At 37.6% G+C, this 22,865-nt stretch overlaps 2 protein-coding genes across 3 annotated transcripts in view; one reads left to right on the top strand and one right to left on the bottom strand.

Moving 5' to 3' along the window:
* Nucleotides 1–17,578, bottom strand: part of MARCHF5 (membrane associated ring-CH-type finger 5) — a 61,983-nt gene extending 44,405 nt beyond the window's left edge. The window contains exon 1 of the mRNA XM_037805180.1: nucleotides 17,215–17,578. Within this exon, the coding sequence (XP_037661108.1) occupies nucleotides 17,215–17,249 (35 nt within the window). The 5' untranslated portion in view covers nucleotides 17,250–17,578. The remainder of the gene's footprint in view (nucleotides 1–17,214) is intronic.
* CPEB3 (cytoplasmic polyadenylation element binding protein 3) overlaps nucleotides 17,214–22,865 on the top strand; it is a 219,073-nt gene continuing 213,421 nt past the window's right edge. The window contains exon 1 of one of the 2 annotated variants that reach the window (XM_037805175.1): nucleotides 17,214–17,578. The gene's annotated coding sequence lies outside the window, so the exon portion shown is untranslated. Of the gene's footprint in view, nucleotides 17,579–17,690; nucleotides 17,820–22,865 lie in introns of those variants that run through there. The other variant, XM_037805173.1, reaches the window with a different exon arrangement.

Genomic DNA, 22,865 nt, shown 5'->3' with positions numbered 1-22,865 from the left:
TGGATGATAGAGAGGGAAGGAAAGAAAGAAATGGCGGTGTGACGTGTTAAAGTTGGTGTATCAGGGTTATCAGGAGAGGGGGGTCAGGGTATGCTGTATATGGGGTTTGTATTGTTTTTGCAACTGTTCCTGTAACTTTGAATTTATTTCAAAATAAAACTAAAAAAAAAAAACAACACAAAAACTATACTAAAGGGAAAAGGATAATACTGACTGTGTTTTAAAACCTCAACTTCTGTGTGAGTTCAAAGGAAGAGATGTTTATTTTGTGCAAAATCTATACTTTCTGTAGCACCCTATATAATTTAACTTATACGGTCAGTTTATTCAAACACCATAATTACATGGAAGTAAACTACTTGGCAAAAGTGTCACAAAACACCAAAAAGGGCTGAAAAAATAAATAAACTAAACAAAACTCTGCCTAAGATGGAAACAACCCAAGTGTCCATCAACAGATGAATGGACAAAATGTTGTGTATACATATGATGGAACATTATTTAGCAGTAAGAAGGAATGAAGTTCTGAAGCACGTGACAACACGGATGAACCCTGAGCATATTATGCTGAGTGAAATAAGTCAGACACCAAAGGACAATTATCATATGATCTCACTAATATGAGTTAATTCTAATATGCAAAATCATAAACATAAAATCAGAATACAGGTTACAGGGGATAAAATGAGGCTAGAGAATGGGGTACGGTTACTTAATATGTGCAGAATGTTTAACTAGGTTGAGAAACGTTTAGAAACGGACAGAGGTAACAGTAGCACATTATTGTAAGTATAATTAATAGTGCTGAATTCTGAGTGAATGTGGTTGAAAGGGGTAGTTTATAGAGTCATGCATGTCACCAGAAAGAAAGCAGAGGTGAAAACATGGGAGCGTATAACCCAGTGAATCATCTGGTGAACAACTGTGATTAATAGTACAAACATAAAAAAGTTCTCTTACAAACTAGAATGACTGCACGACACCATTACAAGGAGTTAATAACAGGTATTTGGGAGAAATAACTATGTAAACTATGGACTATAATTAACAGTAATATCTTAATATTCTTTCATCGATAGTAACAAATGTACACATCAATACCAGGGGTCGGGGGGCGGCGAATAAGGGTTATGGGATATTTTGGGTTATCTTTTATATTTGTATTTCATCTTATTTATTATTATTATTTTTTTTTTGAGTAATGAAAATGCTCCAAAATTGATTGCGGTGATGATTGCTCAATTACGTGATGATACTGGGAGACAATGATGGCACACTTTGGATAGATTGTATGGTGTGTAAATATATCTCAATAAAATTACATTAAAAAGTGCTAAGTGTCACTCCCAGAGAACCTCTATTGTTGCTCAGATGTGGCCCCTCTCTCCAGGCCAACTCAGCAGGTAGACTAGCTGCCTTCCCCCCTAGGTAGGACATGACTCCCAGGGGTATAAATCTCCTGGCAACGTGGGACATGACTCCTGGGAATGAGCCTGGACCCCACATTGTAGGATTGAGAAAGCCTTCTGGACCAAAAGAGGGAAGAGAAATGAAACATAATAAAATTTCAGTGGCTGAGAGATTTCAAATGGAGTTGAAAGATCATTCTGGAAGTTATTCTTATCCTTTATATAGATATCACTTTTTAGTTTTTAGTTTACTGGAATAGCTAATAGTAAATACCTGAAACTGTTGAACTGCAATCTACTATCCTTGATTCTTGAAGACGATCATATAACTATATAGTTTATATGGTGTGACCAGGTGATTATGAAAATCTTGTTGCTCACACTCCCGTTATCCAGTGTATGGACAGATGAGTAGAAAAATGGGGACAAAAAGTAAATGAATAATGGGGGGGAGTATGGAATGTTTTGGGTGTTCGTTTTTACTTTTATCTTCATTTTTTTGGAGTAATGAAAATGTTCAAATATTGTGGTGATGAATGCACAACCATATGATGATACTGTGAACAACTGATTGTACACTTTGGATGACTGTATGGTATGCGAATATATCTCAATTACAATTAAAAAAACTGGCTCAAAGCTAAAACAGATGAGGTTACTTCTTGTCAAGAGGTGCACTGTGCAATATGGTGGCCACTAACCATACGTGGCTGTTAAATTTCAACTATATTAAATTAAAAATTCAGTTCCTTAGTCCGTAAGTCACATTTCAAACACTCAAGAGCCACGTGAAACTAGTGCTATTGTGTCGGAGAGCACAGATACAGACTATTTCCATCACTGCAGAAAGTTCTACTGGACAGTAGAGATTTAGGGTAATGAGGGGCTGGGAAGATCATAGAAATCCAAATCCAGGGACAGAATGAGAAGATGACTTCAAGAAGAGAGCTTTAGAGTAAGAATAAAGAGACAGGGTGGAAAGAACGAATCTGGGGGAAACAAAGCAGTGGAGAATTGCCTCCACACACACCCAGAACCTGTGATTCACAGCAATTAGAAATTATTTATAAATGCCCTGTTCATTAAATTATTTTTTATACCAATTGGCAAACAGCCAATCCACTACAAGTGGTGACTATTAAGAAACAAGGAAAAACATATCATCTAGCCTGGCATCCAAGGTAATTTTATAAATATATTTGTATACCTTTGGGAAATAGTATGTAACATTTTGGAAACAAAATATAAACAGAGTTATCTAGAAATCTTCTAGGTTCTCCTAAGTTTTTAATTTTCAACAACAGAACATATATATAGGTTATATATAGGTAAGTGTGGCTAGATCAGCATAATCAATAAGTATTAAAGCAAATCAAATGTTAAACTAAGCCAACTTTAGTCATCAGGAATAAAATAAAATGTTAGAACATATCAATGCAGACAATCTCAATAGTAAGCTGAACCAAATGAAACTGCCCATATTTGTCTCTTTTTCACCTACAGATATGGCAATTTCGTTTCAGTCTAACAGGAATACTTATATATCTGTATTTCCCACAAATTTTAGATAAGTATAGGTTTATTTTCTCCCAACATTTCATTGAGAAAAATTTCAAACTTTCCCAAAAAGTTGAAAAACTATTCAGTGAATACCCACATACCCAACACCCAAATTCTACAATTCTTAACATTTTGCTATATTTGCTTTATCACATATCCATTCATCAAATCTACCTTATTTTTTGATGCATTTCAAAGTAAGTTGTAGGCACCAGTATACTTCACCCCTAAAATATGTGTACAGGTTTAGTTTTTAGAAGGCAATCAACTGACATTTAAAGGAGGCACTTTCAGATTTTTTCTAATTAATTTCACAACTATGCTAGATAAAGGTGGACAATGATTTAAAGCGAGAATTTACTGGGAGTTAAGCCTTAATCTGAAGTGTTAAAACAAATAATCTCGATTTCGTTGATTCACAGTGAGCACAGAGTTTACGAATTTGGACTCTGATGCTAAGGCTCCTTAAGAGATTAACTGAAATTATCCTATGGAGGAGATATTTAAAAAGAAACCTTCTTGATGCTAATACTTCCAGGGAGTTTGCCTGATCTTCTCCATCCACTTACCACATCTACTTCGTATTTCTTACAATAATTAAACAGTAATCAGATGATGGCAATTTGAAATCAAATAATACTGCTCACAATACATAAACTTCTGAAAAAAACATCAAATTACTTCATCTGAAAATTATTTTAGACACAAATGTGAAATGGTAATTCTAATTTCAATAATAATACAAAACAAACAAGGAACTGAAAATTATAGAAATTGCCAGAAACATTACCTGAACATTCACTAATTCCATGCAGTTGCGCAAAGTTGAAAGATTCAGTCTGGAAAACTCTATAATTTACTTGGAGCTACAACCAGTAAATTGAAGAATTTTTTTTTTTAAGGTTTCAGAGAAATTACCATAGACTACATTCATTTTAAGAAGAAAGAATGGAGCTCAATTTGGGTAGGTCAGAAGGTTCAGGGAGGAGCGATTAATAGAAATCAACAGAGGTGCAGCAACAAGTGGTTCATGTATTACAGGGAGTCTCAAAAACAAGGTCCCATGACCAACAGCTTTAGGAACATTTGGGAACTTGCAAATTCTTGGGCTCCACCCAGGATCTAGTGAATCAGAAACCCTGGAGGAGGGCCTAGCAATCTGTGCTTAAAGAAACCCTCAAAGTGATTCCAATATACAATAAAGTTAAGTGAGAACCAATGGTGTAGAAAAACAGCAGATTTGAAAAAAACAAACAAACAAACCAGATTTGAGCTAGCAAATTTTATGAAGAAGACTATTACTGGATTTGCCTATGTTAGAAATTTGTAATTGCTTCTGATGACTATAAATTATTAATGTAAATAACAGTACAAAAATGTTAGGTTCTCAAGAATGTACTAACTGAGTTACTACCTTACTAGGTATATTTGTTTAAACTAAATATGTGAAGAATGTTAGTCTGTGAAATGAAGACTAGACACAGGGGAAACTGACTTTAATCAAATAAAAATGGTAACATGATTGTAGGCAAAAAGCCAATAAGGCAGTGTAATTAGTCTTAAGGAATGGGAAAAAAAAAAAAAAAAAAAAAAAAAAAAGGAGGAAAGGTAACAAAGTATGAATATAAAATCTTCTGTTAAACCTCTGATAGACTGATCAGGAACTGTTAATGGACAAAGGCGGTGGATTCTTTGCCAGATGTACTCAAATGACCAGTGACTGAGCCATAAAGGTTTCAAAGAGAGAATCTGTTTACTGCTAGGCGCAATATCTGTCTCCCCAAACTGCAATAATTCTGATAGTTATACAGTACTAAAAGATGGGCAGAATAATGAGCATAATGACTCCAGATGATGTAATTAGAAGTGATCTAATTAATGAGCATGTCACAGAATGTATGTAAGAAAATGGCAGCCTTCATATGATGATGGGTGTGATTTTTAGTACTATCATGAGGTATAGGTGACTTACAGGTTAAAGTCCAAGCTACTGCACATGTCAGGCAGGCTCATTTTGGTTACATCCAGCTTCAGTTATCAAGATAACTTTGGACTTGGGGTGGGTTAGTTCTGGACTGACCTAAGACCTTTCATTAATAAACATTAGGGGCTGTCTTTAGGGATCATAAGACTCTCAAGTTGAAAAACTGGATAAAAATGGGTACAAGTGAAGGTTAGTCACAAGGTTTTTACAATCACAAGGACACAAGATAAGGCTATACAATCATTATCAAAGATCACGGCAGCTGGATTACAGTTCAGAGATTTCAGTTACTTCCCTCTACTTTTAATAAACCAGAAAGTAAGAAGGAATATCTATATAATCATTCAGTAATCATAACCATCCCTTAAATTCTAACTTCTCAGTTATAGAACCTTATCTGGGAAGAGTTTGTAATTCTTTTTCCCTCTTTGTTTTCCCACATTCTACACCCCCATCCCACCCCCACTTTGCTGAAAGACACTACAGCAGTTTATTCTTCAATTCCTGGCCCCCTCCTTTTAGTAAAGATAAAAAGAGTGTTTGAAACTGATTGGCTTACAGTTTTCTCAAGATCTCTGAAGGGAGGGGCCAGTGGAAACTTGTGGGTTAATGTACAGCAAGATTTCTCCTCTTTTTCTAGGAACAAACAGTATCCCATGTCTTCTATGGAAAATCACTTTTAGCTCCAACTTCAACCATATTATGTGGTTTGGGCAGTTAATACTAACTCCATCCTCAGCTCCAGGACAAGTAATCCTTAAACTGGTTCAACTGAGTATCCCATCCCCAGAGTAGGAAAACTGGTCCAAAGACTTTCTCTTTTCTGCTGGGCTTGGACCCATAAGAGTGTGAGGCTGAAAGAAGAGCATGAGGCTATTGATGCCAGGAGAGCCACCATGTAGAGCCTGCTGAACCCAGAAGGAGCCAAGTTGAAAGATGGCAACTGATGGCATCGTTTGAGACATAGATCAAGGTGTGCCTTAAAGCTTAATATACCCTTGCACTGTACAGTTACATGAAACAATAGTTTTTATTATTGTTGGGTCAGAGTCCCATTATCTGCAACCAAAACAATCTGGATACAGAGTATGAGACTCAGAGTACCAAGAGATGGCCCCAGCATGATCATATAATGTAAACTCCAAAGTTTTAAAAAGCAAACAGGGTTTTTAATCAACAGCTTCCCTTCCTACAGACCAAAACTTGAGCAGAAAAGACTCAGGTAAACCTAATTCTCAATGCAAGTACTTTGAGTCTTACCAGTTTTACTATTTCTCACAAAGCAAAATATGCTTTTGATTCTTCTATTGGATCCAGCCATTCCTCAGAGAGCCAACAAAGAGAGACCAAAACACTTTGAAATTCAAATTTTTTACCAATAATGCCATAATATCTGCATTCCATTTCAGAGTCAATAAATAGAATTCCACTTTAATTAAACTATTGCATAATTTAATGTTGTAATTTACAGAATGGTAATTTCAATACCCTAAAATGGTGAGACTAATTAACTGGTGTGCTGGTTTGGATGTATCATGTCCCCCAAAATGCCATGTTCTTTGATGCAGTCTTGTGTGGGCAGGAAATGTACTGGTGTTGATTGGGCTGGAGACTTTTGATTGGATGTTTCCTTGGAGATGTGATCACTCAACTGTGGGCAAGATCTTTCATTGGATAATTTCCATGGAGGTGCAGCCCCACCAACTCAGCATGGGCCTTGACTAGTTTACTGGAGCACTATATAAGTTCAAGCAGAAGTGAGCTTGCTACAGCCAAGAGGGACACCTTGAAGAATGCACAGGAGGTGAGGAGGAGCTTCAGCTTACAGAGACATTTTGGAGACGGCTTCTGAAAGCAGTCTTTTGCTCCGGAGAAGCTAAAAGAGGACAAACCCCCCAAGAACAACTAAGAGTGACATTTTTGAGGAGCTGAAGCCTAGGGAGGAACGTCCTGGGAGAAAGCCATTTTGAAACCAGAACTCCAGAGCAGATGCCAGCCACGTGCCTTCCCAGCTAACAGAGGTTTTCTGGACACCCTTGGCCATCCTCCAGTGAAGGTACCCGATTATTATGTGTTACCTTGGACATTTCATGGCCTTAAGACTGTAACTGTGTAACCAAATAAACCCCCTTTATAAAAGCCAGTCCATCTCTGGTGTTTTGCATCCTGGCAGCATTGGCAAACTAGAACAACTGGCTATTTTCTATTTTAAAGGAGAAAAACAAAAACCTTTCAAAGTCCACAACCAAAGAAAGATGAGTTGTACTTTGTGACACAACTAAGTATTTCTCTTGAAGCAATTTTTCCCCAGCTCTCTTCAATCCTCTGAATCTCCCATAACTTGCTTCCAGAGGTTGCAGTCCCAAACCAGCAAATATTAGCATCACCTGGGAACTTGTCAGAAATCCAGTTTATCAGGCCTTACCAGACCTACTGAATCAGCAACTCTGCATATGGTGTCCAACAGTTAATAAGCCCTTCAGGTGATCTCGATGCCTGCTTATGTGTGAAAAACTCTGCTGGAGCCATTTTTTGCCTCTTCCTTTATGTGCCTATCCTTTCTTTTTACATCTCTTTAACTCACCATGATATAGAAATGAAACATCCATTTTATACATACTGCATAACAACTTTTAAAAATTAGTTGGTTCTTAGTTTAAATAATGAGTAAAAAGTAAAGCTAAATTAATTTGGGGAAAATATTATATGAGTTCAGGATATTCTAACTGGTTAAAAAACCTTAGCTTTTGGGGCCAGAGTGCCTGGGTTCAAATCCTTGCTCACCACTTATTAATAGGTTTAAAGACAGAATCTCTTTAACAGAATTGTTGAAAGGCAGAGTTCTTAATCTGAGATCCATTAGCAAGTTGGTGAACTTGGATGGAGAAAAATAAATCTTTATTTTCACTCTAAATAAAATTTAGCTTTCACTTTAATGATGAATGCTGGCAAATCATAGAAATATTAGCTATAGCAATTAGAAATTAGTATTGTAATCTGAGATTTTGATATTATTTCACAGCTGTTGCAGATCCCAAAATAACATTTAGTTCATCACTTAACATGAAATTAGTTGTCCTACCCACCAATAGATCTTGTATTTTAATGTGTTAAAACTATTACTGCTAAAGACACATTTAAAATATTTTGATAACTGTGTTTCAATATAATTGGTTTCATTTCTAGTCCTATATATTGTTTTATTCTTTCAGAAATTCTGATGAGGAATGGGTAGGCTTAACTAGACTGCCAAAACAGTTTTAAGATCACCTACTGTAAAGGATTAAATGAGTGATCAAGAAACTGCTTAAGAATTGCCTGGCAGATGTATAACCTCCAAATGAACAACAGCAATAATGATGATAATGATGACAATAATGGTGTTGACTTTATGTCTATGCCTAGAATTTATGGATGCATTTTCTTACCTAAATCAGCACACAAAGTAAGTCTGCTTGGCACCCCAGTATTAAGTGGAAAAATTCTGCATTCTCAGTCATTCCCTAATTTTTCAACAGGCCACCCCCACTGCTTAAGATATCCATTCAATCTCATTCTTTTCTTCCACTCTTCATTTCTGAATATCTCCTGCTTGCTGATGTACATACTATTTACTGCCACACTTTCCTACTCACCAAGTTGGGGCACGTTGGCTTACAAAGAAAGAGATCTGAGAGGTGCCATGATTGGTTCAAAGGTCAAAGAACAAATATTATCATTATAAGACAAGAGAAGAGAGCTGAATTAGACAAATCTAAAGAATATTACATTTATTCCTTAGAACAGTCTTACTGATACTGGCAATATCACTTATTTGCATACATAATGTGCCACTCTTTAAAAAAAGATCATTTAATTCTATGTGATTTTTAATTATGACTTTTCTTGCCAGTTATATATCCTTCTTAATAGTAAAATTTGTAGCATTCAAGGAATATACATGGCTAGGTTGCCTTAAAACTAAGATAAACCAAGATCTCCTAAATCAAATTGAATATGTACTAAGTATATTCATCATTCGATGCTATCAGGAACTCATTTAAGGAACAAACATATACACACAAAGGATTACATAAAAACCACCACAAAAAACATTAATGCCAAGAAAAGATGTCAGAGACCATAAATAATACAGAAATGCGATAAAAAGAGTAAGAAATATAGGATGAAATATCTGAGAAGATTTCATGAAAAGGAGAGAACTACAGATGAGGATTTCAGTTGGATTGGGGAATAAAGAGTATGAGCATTCAAAGTAGGACAAATAGCATAAGCAAGTTTAGAGATGCAAATAAGCAAATGTTCAGGGAACAATGAAAAGACTAATGTGGTTGGAAGCAGAAAGTTTTTAAGATAAAGCTAGGTATTACAAGCCTGTTAGGAAAGGATGGATGGATGATTTAAATGGTATTGGGACAAATGGCTAACTATATGGAAAAAGTTTGAATTAAAAATCCTATCTCACACCATAACAAAATAAACTTCAGGTGATTTAACACTTAAATGTGAACAACAAAACAAAACTTTTTCTGGAGAAAATCGGTAGGTAGAATAAATTCTTGGCCACAGGATAAAGAAGGATTTCATATACAAGTATAAAGATCACAAACCATAAAGAAAAATACTGATAAAGTTTAGTATCTCTATTCCTATATGATGAAAGTTACAGTAAACAAAGCCAAAGACTTGAAGCTACATATAAGTCATGTAACAAAGGATTAATTTCCAGACTATATAAAGAGCCCTTACAAGTAGGAGAAAGACCCAGGCGGAAAATGGCACAGGTTAGTAAGGATGTGCAATTCTTATGAGTAAAGAAGAATGGATGGAAAGATGAAAATTAAATCAAATTATTTTAATTTCATATTAGCAAAAATTAGCAAACCTGACAATATCAATGCTAGTGAGGAAATGAAGAAATAGTTAGTATTCAAATACTGCTAGAGGGAATATAATTGGTACTAACAGATATCCTAACACTCAACACCCTAGAGAAGGAGTTTTGTAGCAGAAAGAGGAATTATAAAGGGGAATAACGAAAACTTTTGGAGTGGACAGATATGTTCATTATCATGCCTGTAGTGACAATTTCACATCTGTGTCTATATGTCGATTTTGTCAAATTGTGTTCTTAAATATGTTCAGTTTCCTATGTCTTAATTATACCTCAATTCAAACAAAATGGGTTTGGGGACTTAGCTGGCATTGGAGTTCTCTGGAGGATTTACGTTTCTAAAGAATAAACTTAGTGAGTGAAACTGAGTCTCAGATAGGGATCATGATAATCTGTAAGGTTTGGGGAACTACTGACTTGGGCTTATCATACCATGGTCATTTGGCACATCTAGCTGAAGCTTGCATAGGAGTAACCTCCAGGACAGCCTTGTGACTCTATTCGATCAATTCAAATAAAATGGAAAAAGAAAAATACCAGGCCAGACAAAGATTCCTCTTTTTATAAGGTCCATTTGGGACTCATCCACAGCTTATCAATTTATGAAATTATTTTAAAAGTCTGAGAAAAAAGAGGGAGGAAATTTATCAATAGAATAGTTTCTCTTAATATATACAGTCACTGGCACATAAATTATCTAAGCAAGGTAGGTATGATTATCTAAAACAACTGGCAGCAAACTATCTTTGCAGAAACAAATGTCAGGTGTTTATTCTGGATTATTAGAAAGATCTGGAAAAGCATAGGTTCCTGCACTGATGATCACTGTTATGAAAACTGGAGTGCAGCAGAATAGAATTCTGGAATACAGAAGAGCAATGAAATAAGCATTAAATTTCTGCTGTTATATTACATATGATACACCTTAGCAATGTATTTGCATATATGTTTTAAGGAAAGAGAACAAACACTCCTTAATTCAGAACATGCTTGGAGATCCATACTCTGGTTAATGCAAGGAAGGCCCCATTCAACAACAGAAAAAACTGCCCACTGCTTGCTTTGACTCAAAATTACAAGTGGTACACTCCATGTATACCGAAACAGGAAATACACCATCAATGAGACTAAACATCCCTTTATGTGTCTGTTGACCCAAGTGGAATGGAAGTTAAGTACCTGCATCTATGAAAGAGATAACCACTACAATCATGACATATTACCAAAGGGCAAAGTTGAAGGGAAATACATTGCAAGAGCAATCATATATTGAACATACATTCTTGCCACGCACTTTGTCTCTGATCTTCATAAATCACACAAGCATAACTATTTCCATCTTACAATTAAGAAAACAAAAGTCCAGAAAGATTAAGGGATTTGTTCAAGGTCACCCATAGCCTCAACTAGGCCTCAACTCCAAAACAGTGTCTTCTTCCTCTCTATTATGCTGACATGTATAGTGTATTCTGAAAAAATTTTCAGTTTCTCATTTCTTAGACAACTATGGCCAGTACAAGAAATTATGTGTTTTATTTAGAGTACTTTTATGACATGAAAACATTTGGGAAACACTGGAGGAGAATTTTACCACCTGAGGCTGGAGAAGAGGAGAAAAAATAATCTCAGTCTAAAAAGGTAAGGAAAAGCATTATAAATTGGGAGACCTAAATGGGGTCTTGAAGAATGGTTAGAATTTGGAAAGTCATTCACAAGATGCTGAAAAGAACACATCAGGTTTAGAAGACAGCAAATCAGTCTAGACTGTCATATACAGGAGCACAGTGAATGTCTATTAATAATGATGAGATTATGGAGAGTCCTGAATGCTAGGCTAAAGAATCTGAACTTAATAAACTGTAAGAAAATAGGAAAGGTTTTGATCAAATAAGACTATTTTTTAAAATGGTGCTTCTGCTTGATTATTCTAAGCACTCATACAGCACAAAGACTGAAAAGACACTGTCATGAAACCATTTCCTACGTACCACATACATCTCCTTTGTAACAGGCCCTGTAGGGAAATGGGATAGGGAATACAGGCAGTTTATGCGCTCAGTGAACTTCCAGCTGAATGTATGTGGTATTGGTAAGGTTATGCATGTAGTGGCTCAAAGACATGAGACAGATGCACTTAAAAAATTACCACACAATGAAGCATACTATAATAAACGCATAAAGGTTCTATGGAAACACAGGAAGGAGCTACTAATTCTGACTGGCAGAGCTGTGCAAGGCTTCAAGTTGACATTTGAGCAGAATTCTAAAGATGAGTGACGAATTAGCCAGGTGTTAAGGGAAGGATAGGCATCTAAAGCAAAACTAGTAAGGTCAGAGCAGGATATATTTGGGAGTGGGAGCTGGGAACGAAGTAGGGTGCAGAAAAGGATGGCTGAGGTTTGGGACAGGATTATAGAAACAGATCAAGGTACATTGGCTGTTGAAAGTTTAGATTTTATCCTATAGGTGACAGAGAATCATTGGCAAGTTTTGAGGCCTGGAAATGACATGACTATAATTGTGTTTTGGCCAATTATGGTAGCACTCTGTAAGTCAAAATGGAAGAGAAAAAGGGGAACCAGAGAAAGATAAAAATCTTGTAGGTACAAAATTTGGTGGAATGGGTCCAGAAGGAAAACAAAGACAGGTTTTTATGGGTGGAGGACTAGAAGAATGGTCATACCAAAGACCCAAAATTGGCAAGTCAAGATAAGTAAAAGTCAGGGAAAAATCAGTTCTTTAGTTTTACATTAAGGTTGAGGCCGAGAATACTGTATATGCCCAAATGGAAATGCCCACTCTGGGCAGCTAGAAATGAGGTGCTGAAGTCTGGGAAAGAGGTCAGGAATAAAGACAAATCTGGGGGTCATTCAAGTAGAGGTGAAAGTGAGATAGTTAAATAGGTACACTTTTCAGCAAAGAATGATAAAAGCTGAAGGCTGAACCTTAGGAAAGCCCCATACTTAAGAAATTGAAGGAAAAAAAGGTAAGATGACATAGTAAGGTATAACAAAATACACTTTAATAAAAGTTAGGCATGATGGTCATCAGTCTCATCTCCATTACATATGTATCAAGGACATGAGAACAAGAAAAGGTCATTAGGTTTACTGATTAAGAAGTTACCGGGTGATCTTCAGAATACTTTTAATAGTTATGGACAAGATAAGGAAATGTAAGCAAATTATAAGGAGAGATAATGAAGAGAAAATAAAACTGAAATATCATAAATAGAGGAATGGATTAAAATAAAGAGTAATATGTTAAAACAAGGAATATTATATAAATGTTCCTTCTAATTGTATATCACAGAACTAAAAAAAATTGAAAAAAGCAAATTGTAGCTTGATATATTTATATTTTAGAAACAAAACAATACTAATAGTTACTTATGGAATATATAAAAGCATTAAAAAAAAAAAAAGACCCGAAGATATACCCATTCTGTGATAGTATGGGAGAGGATATGGGACTGAGGATAGCGATCAAAGGGGACTTTGCCTGTTACTTTAAAAAAAAACAAAAAACATACAGATGGAGGCAAATATAACTAAGTCTTAATGGTTTTTAATTCTATTAGTCTGTAACTGTCAAAATGGGATAACAAACTGACAAAGAGAAAGTGAAACTGCTTTAATGGGAACTTAGAGGCAATTATACAAATCAGAAGATAACATACCATGTTCCCATCAAAGAACTACTTCCCTGGTTTCCAAAGTTCCCCAGCGAGATGTATATATACGGATGTGAATATCCTCAAGAGAATGAGTATTCTAATTCCCTTTGCCATTGTGCAAGGGGTTGGGGGAACAGATAATTTTCCCTACTCCTCCTACCTAACTGTTGTGGAGATATTCTGGCTACATGCCTAGTCTACTCACCAGGTGCAAGCAACTGATGCAAACACTCTCAACAAATTCTTGAGTGTTTATTGTGAGATAGGGGAGGCAAAAGTCAAGTTCTCTGAAGCACCTCTCAGCAGGCCCAGGCTTTAAATCTGAGGCCTTGCAATTTGTTACAATATTCTTTGCACTGTTCTCTATACATTTAATTCTAATTTAAAAGACAAAATGAGAAAGCAGATGGTGACAGAGAAGGTAATTTAATAAGACTTATTAAAAGAGGTGTTGGCAATGACGGAAATTAAGATAAACTGACCAAAATTTACACAGCCTGATATAAAAGATCTGGATTTATGAACAGTTATAATTTCAGGGCAATATTTGTAACCACAAATCATCCAAGACACTAGAAACCCTCTCCCCACTACTCTCAAACAACTGTCTACTTATAGTAACTTAACAGGATCAAATAATAAATTTATATAAAATGGTTGCTTTACTATTTAGAAAAATTAAAGACAAAATACATATACTTTTTGTTTACAAATACTGCAATAATGAAATTTATCAAAACAAACAAGTACTTGGTAAACTAAAGTTAGTTATTTGCAAAAGAAAAGGTAATTCAACTTCAGCTATTAATAAGTTGCTGCTAAAAAAAAAAAGAAAAAAAAAAGTTGCCACTGGTTTAAAACTCCCCGAAAGAGTAAGTGACATAAATTGAACACATCATTCATGTTACAATTTAACAAAATCTTCATTATTTGACAGTTTATGGAACACAAACATCACTAAAATTTAAGTTCAGGATTTGCTATGTTTTATGTTCAAAAGAGTCTAAAATGGTACTGCGCATATGTAGGCACTCAATTATTTGTAATACAATAAATATAAATGTTTAGTAATTGATTCACTATAAGATATATAACCATTAAACTAGAAGCAACACACAATATATGTTACCGTACACACATGATTCCTTGGTCCTCACAAGGATAAAACCTGCACTGAAGAAAATAAACACACGGGCAGGTTTGAGTTCAGTTCAGTGCCTCAAAAACTGCCACCCAAGACTAAGGTGGGGTGAAGCAAAATTCAGGGTAAGAATTCTGGGCCCTAACAGGCTGACATATTTTGGTTTGTTGGACCTGTCAATATTCATCAAATGAACTATGAGTACCTTTGTATTTAACTTGCATGTAGGACCAGCCTAGAAAAGATGATAGTGAACATTAAGGAAACGGGCAAAAAAAAAACTCACATTAGCTATGCTAGTGTCTTAAGTACATAACAGTATTGTGTCTGCCTACCATATGGTATTTTATTGTTTTATAAAATGCTCTCATGGGTTCTCATTTGATACTCAGAACAAGTGAGTAAGGTAGGATATTCCCATCTTAAAAATGAGGAAACGTAGCCTCAAATTTAAGTCCAAAATCACATAGCTAATTAAGTGACAAAATTAGAATTTCAAGATTTCCATCTCTAAATTTCAAGCTTTTCTCACCATACCACTCTTGCCTCTTATCACGAAATAATACCCTAGGGTCTAGGCCAGTGGTTTTTAAACATATCAGAAACATTCTGAAAGTATAGATGCCCAGGCCCCACCTTCCAGAAATTTGTGATTTAATTAGTTTTGGGCAAGGACCAAGCATTCAGCCATATTTTTAAATGATTCTCAGGTGATTTTCATGTGGAGCCAGGATGCACACTACTGACCTAGATAACAGAGGTTTTTGAATGCCATGTTAGGTATTTACCTTGAGGTATGTCAAAAAGGTACGAAAGATGAAGGAAAGCCAGTGTTACAGCTACCTGCTTCAGTAAGTAAAGCCAAAATTTCCTAGTTTTTGTTGAGAGGTTTTAAATGCCTCACTAACACTCCTCAGCTTCTTTTTACTTTTATGGAAATCTCCAAAAAGGATATGGAAGGGAAGTCATCTTTTGGACACACAGCTTTTCAAAAAGTCATCTACAGAAAAGTGAAAGCATTAGAGCATCAGAGAAAAATATAAATCAATATAAAAATACCCTGTGCCTGAATAGGGTCCATGTGATTGTAACTGGCAGTGGCAGGAGATGGTTTTCTCTGGGCATATTTTAGTAGTCCTACACAATTTGCCAGTATGCTAAGTTATAATGGAAGGAAACCCTAGTGCAGTAAATTATCAGATCCCTGGACAACTAGAAAACTGAGAAACAAGTTCATGCATTTGTTCAAATATCTACTGATTACCTGCTGAGTATCAGGTTCTGTTTTAGGATTTAAGATAAACAATGATGAGTAACTTCCTTTCTTCCAGGAGCTTATAAACCAAATACATAATGAATGATTAGTCAATACAACTGTCAGAATGCTGATATGAATCAGGGCTAGATTAATCACCTGTCACCCTTACTGAAAAAAGTCAGTGACACAGTTTTTATGAACTTAGGTGTCTCGAAACTCTGTTTCAAAAGAAATGTCTATGTCACTCTCGGTGGAGGTGTACTCTTGAGTTATTTGGATTCTGGGTGTGGCATACCCAAACAGAGTTTAACTGGGTCAAAATCTCAATTAAGGGAGGCCTTTCATTTCGTATTTTTAGTGGGAACTTGACGTTGTAGAAAGAGCTGTACTCACATGCTTAACAGAGTGGCAAGTGATGTCTATTGGAACTTGTAAGAAACCACAAACATTATGCATTAGCCTGTACAATTGGCTATACCACGAAGTAAAACCTGGCTAGGGAAAAAATATGGCTTAAGAGTCTAAAAACGCACGGTAGAAACCCCATGGACTAGAATTTGAACAGCAGAGGGCGGTGCAGACGACTTCACAAGAGTTTTACCGACAGGAGCCCCCGACAAAGGGTAACTGGCCCCAGTATAAACTGAAACCTCCTTAAAGAACTAAACGAATCGTAAAGTATGCTAATTGTTCAGTGTTCAACTCAAGTGGATGTTTTCCATAACCTCTATCAAGTTTGACCGTTTCAGCTCCCTAGCGGATACTCTGACCTTACTGCTAGGGAGTGGGGGGAGGGGGGAGGGGGGAGAAGGGAAGGGAGGAAGGGAGTCAACCTAGGAAGCTTTCCAAAAGAATGTTCATCCTTGGTTTTTCGGAAGAGACTTAAAATTGTAGGAGGATCATCCCCATGAAAGATAATCTAGTACCCCTGCCAGCGATATCGCTGACAAACACGTTACAACACAGTTGGCGAGGGGGGGGCGGGGAGCAGAAAGAAGAAAAAGAAACTAATTCTGTGGATTAATACAAGTCCCTCCCACTTCAAAAGGGTATTCCAACAAAACTAGACGCCGCTCCTTAACTAAGTTTCGGGGTAAGTCTACGAACCCAGGCGGCCCGCTCTGTCTTCCTCCGGGTACGGACTAGAAACTTTCTGCCCCTCAAACGACTCCGCTTGCCGTGGAACTCCACCCGGCACGCCGGGATCCCCTCACAAAGAGCCTCGAGGCCCGGCGCGGGCAGGGCCAGAGCGAGGGTACGCGGCTCCCGTTCTCCCCCAAAGTTGCCCTTACCTATCCAGCATCTGCTGCAAGGCTTGGTCCGGCATCTTCAGTGGGGCCGGCGTACTCGGCCCTCCCCAGTGGAGCCGGGCAGGGCCAGGCCCAGGGACAATAGCACTAAGAAGCAGCGGCGGAGTAGGCCTCAGTCCAGCAGTAGCAGCAAATCCACCACACAGCCTCCCGGGGCGGCTCTGTGAGCCCGGCGACGCCGGTACGCCGCCTGCGGGAATCCGCAGAAAGCGGTGGGGAGCGAGGAGGAGGAGCCTGGGGCGGGGAAGCGGCGATCGCGACCCGGGTTCCTGCTTGTCGGCCCGGGGTTCCGGTCCATGAACCGCGGAGGCCGAGTTGCTGCCCGCGGAGGGGCTACCTCTGTGAGGTAAGAGTCGCCGCCTCCGTGCGCGCCGGGGTCACGACGCAGGGGGGCCCAGCGCAGCCTGGGAGATGTAGTCCTCGGACCGTCCCCGCTAGAGGCTGCACAGCCCGCGCGGACCACCGCCGCCGCTCCCGCCGCCGCCCAGCCGGCGCCCTCCCGTCTCCTTCCTCCAGGGGGAAAATGTCCTTCGGGCCGTATTCCAGGAAGCAGCAGGATGTGCCACTCTACTGTCAGTAGCAACAAGGTCAGCCCTCCCTGCCCACTTCTTTACCCCGCAACTCTTGCCCTCAGGTGGGAACGAGCCAGGTGAGGGGAGTGAGTTGGAAGTCCCATTCCTCTCCAGGGTCCCCAGCTCTGCGGACGTGGGGGAAGGCCGTGGCAGAGGTAGAGGTGGCAGAAGCCCCTTCTGAAGACCTCAGCGCTGGACCAGGCTCTCCCGCATTTTGGCCCATTTCAGGGAGTTACGCAACCCCCGCGAAGGGGTCGGATGCTCTAGTGCGTGTGATTATTCCTGAGGGAGGCGGGTGGGTAGTCTCCATTCAGACGGTTTCCAGCCGAGCCTTTCAGTTTGTTTGGGATGGGGTGGGATGGGGTAGGGTGCGGTGGGTGGGAGAACAACGATTATTCTCTCCCTCTCAAGGAACCTTCTAAAATGTGCCTGGGCTTTCAGAGCTTGCTGGCAGTGTCCAGATGGAACATGTTCGTGAATAAACAGCTCTTGCTTACTCAGCTGTGGGTTGTCAGGGATGTTTGCTTCTCTCTGCTGCTGCTGGTCACTGTTAACCATTTCTAGTTGCCTTGACACCTCCAAACAATTGGAAGGGGGGAGGGGCCGGTGGATCAAACAGGAAAAACTATAAATCCACTCGTTGGGTCGTTCTCTGACGCTCTAGGTGATAGCTTTAGCGGGAGGAAGGGGCTGTTGGCTAAAATAAATGCGTATTTTGGGCCACCTGTGGCGTTCTCTAGTGCCGCACTTGGTAGGATGTCTGATAGTTTCCTCTTGATTATGCCTCGTTTTTGCTGCAAGATGTTTGATTTTTCTTTAAATTAAAATGCTGGTTTTTTTTTAAAGTTCTTTTTTATGTTGAATTTTGGAATCAGCTCTTAAGTCTCTGTTCAGATTTGCTCCCTGAATATATTTGAACGAGGGCGTACACTGCCAGGAAAAAAAGACAAAAATAACATGTGACCAGAAGTTTATTTGGCTTTCAATTTCTGAAATATGCATTTATGAAAGCACTAATTATAATGAAATGAGAAACAGGCCTTTACTGGGGAAGGAAAATGAGTATTTAGTTTAATCGGGATGTCTAATATTTTAAATTCCTGTTCGTTGCTCCTGTACTGCATAAGCATTCCCTTACTGTGTATTTCTCTCTTTAACAATTGTCAGCTACAGGTATAGATGTATACATCCTGCTTAAAAACAGAATTTAATCTTGGCAAACTGGTTAAAAAGACTAGTGCAAACTCCGTTAGGTTTTATGATTTACTCTAAAAGGAGTGCTCACCTCATCTTAGATTTTCTATTTGACCAAATTGGAAAGTAATATGATACAATTATGGAAATAGCAAAGCTATTTGCAGATTAATCTTATTATAAAAATGGATTTTATATTGGCATTTTAATGAAAATCTAGTTTCAAAGCCAGGAAAGCCTTGTGAAATAGAAAAATTGTTATTCATCTTAAAAGCGATTAGCACCTGACTCAGTAATTTCACTCTTAGGTGAGAAATGAAACATACATCCACACAAAGACTTGTATTTGAATGTTGATAGCACTTTTCAGCATTATTTTTTGTAGCCAAAAAATGGAAACAACCCAAATATCCATCAACTGATGAACTAGATAAACCCAATGTACTTTATCCATAGAGTAGAATATCAGGCATAAAAAGAAATAAAGTTCTGATACATTCTAAGGCATTGAAGAACCTTGAAAATACTATGCTTAAGTGAAAGAAGTCAGTCACAAAAGACCACATATTGTATGATTACATTTATATGAAATGTTGAGAATAGGCAAATCCATGTAGATGGAAAGAAGATTGGTGGTTGCTTGGAGCTGGAGTGCTTGGGTGGGTAATGAGGAGTGACTGCTAATGGGTACAGGGTTTCTGCTTGGGGTGATGAGAATTTTCTGAAATTAGATAGTGGTGATGGTTGTACAATTTTGCTAATAAACTAAAACCCACTGAGTTTAAAAGGGTGAATATTATGGCATGTGAATCATATCTCAGTTAAAAAAAAGAAAATGAAATTAGATTATGATGATGGTGACATAACTGTAAATATACTAAAAAAACATTGAATTGTACATTTAAAATGGGTGAATTTTATGGTATGTAAATTTCATCTTAACAAAACTGTTAAAAAAAAATTAGCCCTATATAAAATGTTCATAAGGCTATCTAAAGGAAAACAGATAAAGAGATAACCAATAATTCTTTATTATTATATATATTTTTATTAGTATGGGCAAAAATCATGATTGATAAAGCTCATGAAATAAATTAATCCTTGTATTTGAAGAGGATGACACATACAGCTTAAATTTCATCAACTTGAATTTTCAAATAAAACTCAGAATAATTTACTCTCCGAGTTTGAAAAGTCTTAATTTCATAAAGTTTAAAAAAAATAGAAAAAAATAGAAAAGTTGAAATGCAGTCTTGTGTTTTATATAGGGTTAAAAGATTATGATAAATGTATTTACCCAGAAGAATAACCAACATTACTATAGCCAAAATAATTTTTTTCACAATTTTGTGAATATACTAAATAAATCCTAGTATTTTTATGTAAATTAGTCTATTAAAAATATTTAAGGATTTTCTAAGCTTCAGAGAAGAGTAAGTATTGACAATATAGGTATCCTAAAAAGTTACGGACTATATCAATAACTCTGTAGTGGATTTAGGAATACTTGTTTAGGGACTGCTCTAAATATGTCAGGAAATTTAAAATAGTATATTACTTTAATGTTCTTTCACCTCACTTGTTTCAAACTGTCTTGTGAAAGGGGCCCTGGAAGTATGCCACAGAGATATGGTACAGTGTATTCAGGTGTCCTCCAAGGAAAACTAGAAATTGCTAAATTTGGTGAGGAACTGCAGTCTGAGTCCACATTGCAGGCCACAAGAAAAGTTCTTCATTAATTCATTCAGCAGATATTTATAGAGGACTTATGATGCACATTGGTACTCCAGTAGGAAATTGAATAGGAGCAGTCAAATAACCTAGAAGTCCTGGTATTTAGAAAAAGTAAAACAAGGCACTTATACATGAAATATAATGATACACAGCAGTATTTGATGAACTGCCAAATGAATATCATAGAAATACAAAGGAATGTAGAAGTTCAGAAAAGACTTGTGGGCTGGCATGTTAAAGAGAGCTTTGTGAAACAGGAAACACAGGCCTTATAGCAAAAGGAGGAATTATATAGGTGAAGAAGTAGAGAAGGATGAGGGATCAGAATAACGATGAAAAGATGTAGAGATTGGAGTTAACCTCTGTAACTGTAGTGTTTGTTGAGTAAGAATGGAAAACATGGTTGGCTTGTTAAATAGTGTGACGGTTTGGATGTATTATGTCCCCCAAAATGCCGTATTCTTCAATGCAATCTTGTGGGGGAGACATATTAGTGTTGACTGAGTTGTAATCCTTTGAGTGAGTGTTTCCATGGAGATGTGACTCAATCAACTGTGGTTGAAACGTTTGATTGGATTATTTACGTGGGGATATGGACCCCACCCATTCAGGGTGGGTCTTCATTTAATCACTGTAGTCCTATAGAAGAGCTCACAAGCAGAAGGACCTCAGAGCAGCACAGAGAGACATTTTGGAGATGGCCTCTGAAAGCAGACTTTTGCTGATGCTTTGTAGATGCTAGCCCTCTGTTTGCTCTGGAGAAGCTAAGAGAGGACAAAACGCCCAAAGAGCAACATTTTGAAGAAAGCACAGGAGCTGAGAGTGGAACTGGAACACAACCTGGGATCAGCAGATGGCAGCCATGTGCCTTCCCAGCTAACAGAGGTTTTCCGGATGCCATCCTTCTTTCGCTGAAAGTATACTTGTGTTGATTCCTTAATTTGGACATTTCCATGGCCTTCAGACTGTTAATTTGTAACCAAATAAACCCCCTTTATAAAAGCCAATCTGTTTCTGGTATTTTGCATAATGGCAGTGTTAGCAAACTGAACAAATAGGGAATAGTAAAAAGCCTTGAATTTATTTATTTACTCATTTAACAAATACTGAGCATATGTGACAAGCACTAAGCTAGGCTCTGGGGATTCAATGATGAGCAAAACAAATCACAGTCCCTTCCTTTGTGGAACCTACAGTTTAAATACAGTTTAGAAATAAGGAATTGACTTCGTTCTGTAAAAATGGGAAGTCAGTGTGTAGTGGGTGTGAATCAGAGAACTACCCTGAAAATTCTGATCTGTGTACCTATGTTGGTGCCCAGTTAGCTGTCTTTTTAAACAAGCTCCCTAAGTGATTATTAGCTCCCTAAGTGTTAGAGGATCTCTGCGAAAATACTGCAGTGGTTGAGAGCTTCAGCTTTGTAATTACAGCCTAGGTTTGATTCCTAGCATTGCCACTTAGAAGTTTAGCCACCCTGGGCAGGTTACTGAATCTTTGAATCTCTTTAAGCCAAAGTTTTCACACATCCAGGAGGAGAATTACAGAACCTACGTTTGGTTCCTGGGAGAATTAAATAAGAAGAGACATTTAAATTGTTCATCACAATGCTGGGCACATGGTAAGAACTCAGTTGGTGTTAGCTCTTAATTATTATTATTAAAAGCTTTTGAGTAAAGGTGGGGCTTGAAGAGAGTGATTTGTGGAGATTAGTTTTGCAGTGATATCCAGGGTAGATTGGAAACAGAGACCTAAGATAGGACTGGGCCAGGTCTGAGTAACCTGAACCAAGTCTGTAGGCATTTTCAGAGGTTTGCTTTAGCATGGCTGTAAGTTCTTGAAGATGCTTAGAAAGGTTAAGTAGTTTTCAGGTCTTTAATGTCCTTGGTGCTCACTAAAGTGCCTTTATGGGAAGATTTTTATCCCCAGAGTACATTTACTCACTCAGCATCTGCAGGGTTACTGTGAGTTGATGTTGTTTTCTTAATTCTAGACAGAAGTTTCACTGGCTACTTACAGAGGACAATCTAAAACCTGTCTTATTTTCATTAGTTACCCTGAGAATGGAATCCTATCAACTCATATCTACTCTAATGGGATAGATATTTACAAAGGATAAATAATTTTACAAATAAT

This window comes from Choloepus didactylus, chromosome 15, assembly GCF_015220235.1.
Source record: "Choloepus didactylus isolate mChoDid1 chromosome 15, mChoDid1.pri, whole genome shotgun sequence".
NCBI classification, from domain to species: Eukaryota; Metazoa; Chordata; class Mammalia; order Pilosa; family Megalonychidae; genus Choloepus; species Choloepus didactylus.
The sequence above is the reverse complement of the archived record's forward strand: the minus strand, read 5'-3'. Positions and strand labels throughout refer to the sequence as shown.